The sequence below is a fragment of the Condylura cristata genome, unplaced genomic scaffold (genome assembly GCF_000260355.1).
Source record: "Condylura cristata isolate star-nosed mole 26May11 unplaced genomic scaffold, ConCri1.0 scaffold00015, whole genome shotgun sequence".
Classification (NCBI taxonomy): domain Eukaryota; kingdom Metazoa; phylum Chordata; class Mammalia; order Eulipotyphla; family Talpidae; genus Condylura; species Condylura cristata.
In genome coordinates, this window is record NW_004567116.1 from 29349665 (window position 1) to 29359890 (window position 10226).

At 33.1% G+C, this 10226-nt stretch overlaps 1 protein-coding gene across 1 annotated transcript in view; it reads right to left on the reverse strand.

Moving 5' to 3' along the window:
- The window catches only part of PDE3B (phosphodiesterase 3B, cGMP-inhibited), a 117246-nt gene that overhangs the window by 48415 nt on the left and 58605 nt on the right, over positions 1-10226 (reverse strand). Inside the window, exon 2 of the mRNA XM_004683023.2 lies at positions 1924-1971. Within this exon, the coding sequence (XP_004683080.1) occupies positions 1924-1971 (48 nt within the window). The remainder of the gene's footprint in view (positions 1-1923; positions 1972-10226) is intronic.

Genomic DNA, 10226 nt, shown 5'->3' on the forward strand with positions numbered 1-10226 from the left:
ATATATATATAAAGGAGTAAAGAAATATAAAAGAAAAAAAATTGAGATAAACTACTATTTGGCACTGTATACTAAAACTGAAAATATGCACATAAAACCTATGACCCAGCAATTCACTCTAAAATATATACCTAGCCAAAATCAGGAATGTTCCAGCAGCATCATTTAAAATAGCCAAAAAGCTGAAAATTAAATAAATGTCCACCTACTGTCGGTAGGATGCATAAATTGCAGGATGCATAAATTGCAGCCTATTCAGTCGGTGAGATATTAAACAGAATGAGAATGAATAAATTACTATGTGCAATAATATAAATCTCAGAAAACTTGGAAAGAAAGTAGTAAAGCAGAAAATAAACATGATTGATTAAATAGACATTAATTCAAACAGAAGAAGCTTGAGCTGTAATGTCAGAAAGCAAGATTGTGCTAACACTTAAAAATATAACCAGGAGGGGGAGTTTAAGAGGGCATAAGGGTGCTGAATTCCTCATGTAAAAGATGGTCACCAGTATATATTCATTTTATTAGGATTTATCAAATTGTACAAGTATGACTTGTGCATTTTAAAATATCAATGTAACACTTCAATTTTTTTTTAAAAAAAGGATTATTGGAGGAGGAAGAGAGGGAGAAGAAAGTGGAGGAAAAAGAACAGAAGTGCCTGATAGTGCACACCAGTCTATCTGACTACAAATACTCATAACTACTAATACTCACTTATCTTTAGATTTCAACAGTAATTTAGATATTTTAAGTGGAAACTTGAAGATCTTGGTTGATAGGACTGATGAGAGAATCCACTGTGTAGGTCAAGGAACTAACCCTTTTCAGGACAGATGTAGCCTTCATGCTTTCACCTAACTGCAGTAGTTACATTATTGAATAGTTTATTGTTGTGGGTTATAGTGGCTATTCTACTCAGTTTAAAATAAAAATAAAGTTTTAAAAATAAAAGTTAGTCATTTAAAGGAATACTCATTTTTCAATAGTGAATTTGGGACAACTAAATGAATCTAAATTGGTAATGTTTCTGTAAATACAGGAAACAAACTTAATATTTCTTAATTATTATCTGTAATATGTGAATATCATCAAGTTTCCAAATATGAAATATACAAGTTTTATAGAATATACAAGCACATTTCACTACAATGGGAAAAGGTCTGTAAAGTTATACATCAAAGGTTTACATAATTAACAGGCATTGTTGAGTGATGTTTATTTTGTCCTATATTACTATTTTCAATCCTGACAAATATATATTTTTTAAGTTATAATTTTTAAAAATTCCATGTTATTATATTCAATTTAAGTCTATAATAACAAATAAGCAAAACTCACAGCTAGAAATCAGGAGAGGAGTTATCTATGAGCATAGAGGTAAAGGCCTAGAATGGAACATAAATGAGGCTTTTGGTGATGAAGGATAATGATAACGCTCTATTTCTTGATAGGTATACAATTTACATGGGAAGTTTAGTTTGTGAAAATTTATGGAGCTGCAAACTTCTCTTATGTCAATATAAACTATAAACAGAGTTCTTTTACCCTCCCCACAACAAAATAATTTGCCAGTTGCAAATTTTATATATATGGTTAATATATTTTTTCTGAGTTTCAGCTGTTTACAACCTAACAAACAAAACAACTTATCTTAATATAGAATTAACTACTTTATTCTGAGTCATATTATGCTAGTAACATTTTAAAAGTAACTATGAGTTTGTTTTCTTGTTGTCGGTCCCCATTTCCTTACACCTGTTATATATATAAAATCTTAAAATCTTTTTAAATCAAGTGCTAGTTATTTTATTTAAACTGAAGATAATCTTACAGCATAGAAACTTTATGAATATAACTAATTTCAATGTCAAGTTTCATTACAAAAACTAAATTATTAGTGATACCACTTATATTTACCTGATGAGGCTTATACCACTGCTTTAAATCCCAATCCCAAAGAATCATCTGAAAAAAGAAAAACACTTAGTTATAATCCAGAAATAAGTAAGTTCATATAAAGACCTAAGTGTAGCATTTTAAATTACACATATCTAAAATAGGTTAAAGTCTGAGAGAGGTGGAGAAAGTGAAAATAAAAATTAAGACAATTTCATGAATTTTGCAATCTGACTGAAATTTTCAGAATTAAAATAAAGTCAGTGAAGTACACTATAGTAATCCTCAAAATATTAGGAAAAAAAATAAGTATACATGGAACATCACATTCAGGTACTAAAACAAGAAACATAAGACACTCTGTCCACAGAATCTTTACTTGTCTTGTTAAGCCAGTGTCACTAGGTGGTGCTCTTTCCTTACCAATAAGGTTTTTCTATCAAAAACATTTAAAAAAAAAGTGCTTATAAATAATCACAAGAGCCTTTATATTCATTTTCTGCGTTCATTTTCTTAGGCAGTATTTTTATAATAGCAAAATATTGAAACCAAAAAACATCTTACATGACAGGGTCGTTAAATTATGGCTTCTCTGTGGGACTTTTCATCCACTAAAAGAAGCAGCTTTATTACATATCAGATTGGAACAAGTTTTCAACTTATTAAGTGAAAAGAACGAAGTGGAAGCAGTAGTTCAGTATACTACCATTTAAATAAAAGCAAATCAGTACCTCTAAATGACTAGTGAAGAAAAAACCAAAATGGTTGGTTTCCTCTACAGATATAAATTGAGTGCCTACGGTGGGAGGTGCCACCGCATGTTATGTATTCTTAATGAGAGTCCTGTCACTCCCAAAAAGGTGAAAAGTGCTTGGGGGGTAAGGGGAAGCAAACAAAACAAACAAAAAAATCTTAAAATTATCAAGATGATATGAGACCCTCCAAAAGTGAAGGTATGTAAACAGATACACTAAATCTGTGGTATTAAAATTCCTGAGGAGGGATTGATTATTGGAGAGTAGCAGTGAAAGAAGCTGCTGAGGGTGGGGTGGGGTGGGGCGGAGTGATATTGGTATAAAGTAATGCTGCTTCTTGCTTGTAAGAGCCTACACAGACACCCAGAAAGTTCCCTGGTGTTCTGAGATCATGCCTATGCTGCTTACTCGGAGGCTGCCGCTTGCATGGGAGGTAACTCAAGCGCAACCTTTTAAACTGTACTCTCAGGGCTCTCTAAAACTCTAAGCACATCCCCCACCCGTTTACTCTCTTGCTTTCTCTGCTGTGGCATTCTGTATTGCAGACCATAGCCTTAATGAATCCACTCCTCCTCAGCCCTTCATCCCGCTATAGTTACCTCTCATTTGTACTTGCCAGGTTGACCTTCATTAATGCTTTCAAGTTTATACTTTTTACTGTCTTAAATTTAAGTTATTTTATTTCTAAGTCCAGTAATACTGCTTTACAACATAAATTTCAGGTGGGATTATCGAGGATCCACATGTGTGTCTGCTACATTACGTTCTCTGCTCTTCACACTACCAATGTCCTTTTGTCCCAATTTACCCACCACCCCCTGCTCTTATAGTCTGAAAGTTTGTTTTATTTCGTTCATCTGTTTATGTACTGTACATGAGTGAAATCATACATTTTATCTTTTTCTGTCTAGCTTAATTCACTAAGCAAATTCCCTCTACATCCACTAATGTTGTTGCAAAGAGCTGGATTTCATCATCTTTTTTTTTTTTTCAATAGTGGAATTGTATTCCAATGTGTATATATATCACACCTTTATCCATTAGTCAGTCCTGAGCATTTAGGCTGTTTCCAGTCCTTGGTTTTTGTAACCAGTGCTGCAATACGATAGGGTCCAGATATAATTTTGAATTACTGTTTTTGTATTTTTCAGGTAAATGCTCAGAAGTAAGGTAAGTGGATTGTATGGAATTTTTCTTTTTAATTTTTTGAGGAGGCTGCATACTACCTTCAGTTATGGATGTACCAATTTATAGTCCCACCAACCATGTATAATTATTCCATTCTCATCACATACACTCTGACTCATGTTGTTTCTTGTCTTTTGGATAACAGACATTCTTACAAGTGTGAGTGATTGTTTTGATTTGCATTTCTCTAGTAAAATGTGATAAGCATCTGTTCATGTGCGTATTGTCTATCTGTATGTCTTCTTTGGATAAGTGTCTATTCAGAGCTTTTGCCCTTTTTTTATTAGATTTATTTTTATTTATTTATGAATACAAGAATAGAGTATAGGCAAGAGGTACAGGGTGAGAGGATTCACCAGAGACAGAGTAGGGAACAGGACAGGCAGATCTACTGAAATACACTGCTGAGGGGGGCAGCTGGCAAGGCAGGAGAGGTCTGCTGTGCCATGTGGATCAGCTCCCTGGTGCCCCAGTGACTAGTGATAGCTTGATAGTGCTGTGCCATCAGAGAGGCCCCATTCTGCCCATCTTTTTTGGGGTGTGTGTGTGGGGGGTTATGGCTTCCTTGTATATTTTGGATATTAATCCTTTGTTGGAGGTATTATATTTAAGCTTGTATTTATTTTCAGTATCTATGATCACAGAATATTTGCCAAAGGCAGTAAACATGGTAAAGACCTAAAAGCAGCAGAGCTTAGTATGACATTCCCTGCATATTGGGAAATGAAAATAAACAGAAGTGAAAGCCAAAAATTGCTAGTACATTGCCTACTATAAAATATGAACAACTAGAATATTAGAGATAACAAGATTTTCTGTTTAAGTAGAAGATTCATGGCCTGGGAATTTGGCAGCCAGGTATGTCGTAGAGCAGTGGAATTCAAAGTAAGGTCCACAATAAGATAAATTCAGAAATAAAGTGTGAATGTCTAAAAATTTTAGATTGTTTAGAAATTTTAGAATGTTTAACAATTTGAAATTGTTGAGGTTATTTTTATTGTGTTTTACATAAGTATCAGTACACAACAGATGGGGAGGAAAACCCAGAAGTCTGAATTTTTGCTAAGTAGCTTGACACAAAGAGGCAAAAAAAAATGAATACACCCAGCTGCACTGTTTGGGGAAGTGAGAAAACTAGATACAACCCAAATATCCATGTAATGAAACTGAGAAATTTTGGTATATTCAAACAATGGAATATAATAATGAAAGTGAATGTATAGTCACATATTATATGAATGAGCCATAAAAATGCTGAATAGCATTATGATTTCATACATGGAAAACAACATACACATTTACGTACACTTTAGGAATATCAATATATGGAAAAGTATAGAGACATTCAATGTGGTGATCATCCCTGAGGAAAAAACTGGACCTGGCAGTTGCATACACAGAACTTCAGAAGTTATTACTAGTGTTCAAATTTAATTGTAATTGTAATAGTGAGTAAACCTTACATAAAATGTAAAGAGCTTTTACTTTTTGAGCTTTTATGTGTGATAATGTTCATTAACTTAGCAACTGACACAGCCCTGACAATGATCTTGAGAGAAATCTCTTTCCAAGTCTAGGACCCATGTAGAGTCTGAGTATCCATAATGAATCCTAAAACACATGCTGCCTTCTATCAAATTATAATTTTGCCAGAAATTTTGTTAATTTAACAGAAATAAAAGAACTTTATTGAATATAAAAATGAACCTACAAAATATAATCTATTTCCTCATCATTGAGTTGCACTAGTGATTCCTTCAATACTGTAATGTTCACTGAAAATGTACTTTTTTTCTTTTTTAAAAAATATTAAATCATTTTTATACACTTTACTAAAACTTTTAGGTGCATAGCATGTACATTAGCACCTAGTGGGTAGTTCATGGCTATTAAAAGTTTCAGAAACATTAATTCATTCCTATTATATGATTGCATGTAGCTCTTAAAGTGTTATATCAATGTAGACAATATATGCTTTGTATATACATTGTCCCCAAATCAGCAAAGATTTTTGGTATTAAACTCCAATCCTAGTATTAAAGTATGTTCTTTAACTGATTTAAATGTAAGAATAAAAGAACTAACTTTTGAAAGGCAATAAATGTTACAGTGACTGGTATGTTTTCAAAGCATGGTTCTGTTTTTTATAAGGCATTACCTAATAAAAGTATGAAATTTTAACTTGCTGTTTTTAAAATCTCCCACTATTATATCTGGTTTCTTCTAAGCTCAAATACATAATATCAGAAATTATATATTTTCATATACTGTAGTTAACTGTTCAAAGCTAGTTTTTAAAATAGCATTTTCTCTAAGTTAACAAATATGAACCACATACTATTAAAAAATTTTACTTAATTTGATAAACGTTAACCCAACACTGTGCCTTTATATAAATTCAGCTTTTCTTTGTGGTTAAAAAGCTGAATCCTGATAAGTTTCTGTTTTAATATGTTTATAAGTCCAGCATGCTTAACAGAGCTCTACAAAACCACGGTTACCACAATGAAACATCAGCAGTACAACCAGGAGATGTTATCAGGTTCAATTACGTCAATGAGGTTTTATTTCATTGTTCCCTATGTAGCCGAAAAGAAAAACATATATGTGTCCTCAAATCAAACTTTCAGAACTATTATAGTTATGTGAAATATAAAAAGAATACTTATTATGGTACAGTTGTGAATTACCTACTAGACCATTCTTTGTTCTCATATTGATGACATATGAGCTCTATGTGCAAATAAAATTGAATTTTAGTGTTAACAACTTTTTCTATGTGCTATCCCTTCTAATTTAGGCTCAATTTAACCCTTTGTATTTATTCAACATAAACTGCAAACTAGCAGAAAGGCAAAAAGGTAACTAAAACTGTACTCTCTAACATCTACAGTGCAAGGAAAGGACCTTGATCACTGCATGACACAGAAGGATTCAAACAGAAAGGCTGAAGCAGAAAAAAACAGTGTGCTGTGGGAGACTATTATTACTTGGGAGTGAATCTCATTTACTATATTATTCTCATTAAAATGTCTAACGGTAGTCATGGTGATTTAGTCTGCATGATAGGTACCAGTGTTATGTCAGGTACCTGGAATGTATTGTCTCCTTTAATCTTTACTAGAATTCTCTGTGGTAAGTCTATGCCCCAGATGACACTACAGAGATTAAGGGAAGTGAAGTAATCTGCACAAAGTCACATGCCTAGTAAGTGGCAAAGACAGAAACTAAATTCAGATCTGCCTAATCTGAAAGCCTTGTTGATTCTTGAACAGTATTCTGTATGATTTTATACAGTGTATACTGGATACGGTCTGTGCTAACAATGTGCAGGTGTTTGGCAGCAACTTTGCAAGTGACTACACTTTACACCTGGAAAAGTTTCGGCTTAGTGTTTATTTTCTGCATTTGCCTATCAGATCTGTTCTTCACTCTTCTCCTGACCCAAGGGAGGCTGACCCCTAAATTCTGCGCCACCTCCAACAGAAAACTGGAATGTGAGATGGGCTATTAGGTTTTCCTGCTCAGCTGCATCAATGCCTGTGCACCCCTGTCTTTGGCAACAGCTGTATCCCTCCAAGACCACAGATTTTACTGGTGGTGTTCCTGTCACAGATTCAGCTGTGAGTCTAACGACATCATTTCTACCCTTGTTCCTTCAGCCCAGGTGAAGTAACAGGTTTCCAGAGTTCATAGTTAGTGTCTACTTGCCTAACTACTTCTTGTACATTTGCATAACCCTGCTCACTTTTCAAAGGAGACTCTTCATGAAAATTCTTTTATTTGAACCATCCTATAGTGATTTCTGTTTCTTTTACTGCCCCTAAATAATACAAAGATGTTGCAACTAAATTATGTCAGGTTTTACTTAGTATATCACAGCTAGAATTTGAAATCAAACCTCCTACATTTATTTTCTTTTACCATGCTAAATTTAATTATGCTTTTCATAGCATCTGTCTTGCCAAAAAGATCTTACTTTATCAAATCACCAGTTTACCTTCCAATACCTGTTTTCCATAGTCCTCACGTTTCATTTTATCACTATTGATGAATTTTCTGACCTATGGTCAATAGTCAACTTTTCTATAAATGTACTACATCCAATACCCACGCCCTGCTGCCTACTAATGTGTATTTCGCCAGCAAATCTCTACCTATCTCCTCTGTGATCAGCTTCTCTTTTTACTAAATCATTCCAATTAGATTATGCTGCAGATTCTCACCCACAAACACCATCTCTTGATCATACTTCTATTCTACCACTATTCCATTCTTTTACCCCCACTACCTCAAAGTTCCTGAGTGGTTTATCCTGGCTCTTAATTTCTTTCCTGTGATTCTGTATTAAGGTGACACTAACCTAGCTACAGTGGTTTATTTGCTGTTGCTTGAACATGCCATAGAAATTCAATAAAATCCATCCTCTTCTTAATAAATTCAAAAGGAAATAAATTATATAATACTTATCTGTTCCTTGAATCTTGAAATCTAGATCTCTTTAACATATTTACACAGACACATGACCTGTAAATCCCCAAGTAACACAGAGGATAGTCTCAATGGTATTTCACCATGGGCAGAGTTTGTAAGTATATTTCATCATCAACTTGTACTCTCTGCCCCAAGAGTAGTACTTATTCTTCTAGGAAAAAGTTAGAAATTCCCTATAAGGACTCAGCTCTAGGCTTTTTTATAATCCTCTGAAGTCTTCTCCCAGCTCTTGCCTTTAACCATTATTTGAACCAATACAATTATCAGTGTTAGCTATGACCCAGGACCATTCTAATTACTAAAGTTTCTCATCATTAACATAGATAATGTCCAGCCCAACTTGGGACAGAATGTGAAAGCAATGTGGATAATACTTACATTTGGAGCAGCATGGGGAATACATTTAAAAGAGAACAACTAATGAGTAAACTCCTTTAATCAGTCCTTTAGTATTCTCAGACTTTAGTTTCATTGCAACCAGAAGTAAAATCTAGTTAAAAGAGGCAGAAGCACCACCAAATCTTACAAACCACAGGCAACAACAACAAAAAAAGAGAATCAAAACTCATGTGATTACTGTGTTAGGTACTCTGCTGGAAGATATATTCTCCAGCAGAGTATATACCTTCAAATTTTATAGTCATCCTGTGACAGCAGTAATTTTACATATAATAAAACTTAGCTAAAGTAATATTTTAATGAATAAATTACTCATTTAAAAATACTTTCTTCATATCAATTTAATTCAGTATAGAAATTTCTGACTTTCAATCATTACATTTTTATCATATCAAGCTTGGTCTCCAATTTCCCTCTCATAATTCTAGCCAAATTCTACAATAAAATCAATCTTCAATGCCATTTGAATTATGTTACTCTCTTGTTACAAATACTCAGAGTATATTTGAGCTTACAGGAATTTAAAAGTCAAAGTTCCCACCTTATTGTATAAAAAAATGAAGATCAGAATAATTAAGTGACATTTTCCCATCTCCATATCTAACCTCACTAAACTAAAAAATCTACCTGTAGGCAGATGTGAAAGTAAAACAAAGGAACTATTTGGTTTTAAGTGAGACAAATCTTTTACAAAGAAAACATCTTTGTAACAAAGAAAGCATCTTTGTAAAATCTTTCTGACAACTTTTATAAGTGCGCCAAATTATCTTTCCAGCCAAACTCCATATCTGAATATTTCTTCAAACCAATGAGGGGATGAGACATCTACAACAAAAATGTGCTTAACACTTTCAATATCTTACTTAAACCTTCCTTTTTCTCTTTGATTTTATTCTTTACTTCCTATTTCTTACTCTCAGTTTGTATATCTAACCTCTTAAAACAGAAGAAATGCCTAATGAACACAAGAAAAATATTCTTTCAACAATGAAGCTTTTTTTACAGTAGCAACTGTAACTCAGCATATAACAGTCAGGTATTAGATTACTAAATATGAACAAGCACATGGCTAATATGGTAAAGATTTCAGAACTATAAACAAAAAGGATTCTGCCAAATGGTCACATCACCAAAGCAAAGAAGATATTTCTTACAGTAAGAATACACAGGAAAGTACAGGCATATTAAAAAATATTTTAACTTGTGTGAAATTAAACAATTTTTGATAAATAAAATTGAAAAATATTTAGAAGCTACATTGACTAGGCCCTTACCTACTATTATTTTAAAATGTAACATTAAATTTAAGTAGGAATATGTACTACAGAAAATTATAAAAGTATCAATGTTGATTTTAATTAGCCAAGAAAGTTAATTTAAAAACTATCCTAGAATAGAAAACCCAGATATAAACCCACGAGTTTATGGACACCTAATTTTTGACAAAGGAGCAAAGAAGATACAATGGAACAAAGAAAATTTGTTCAG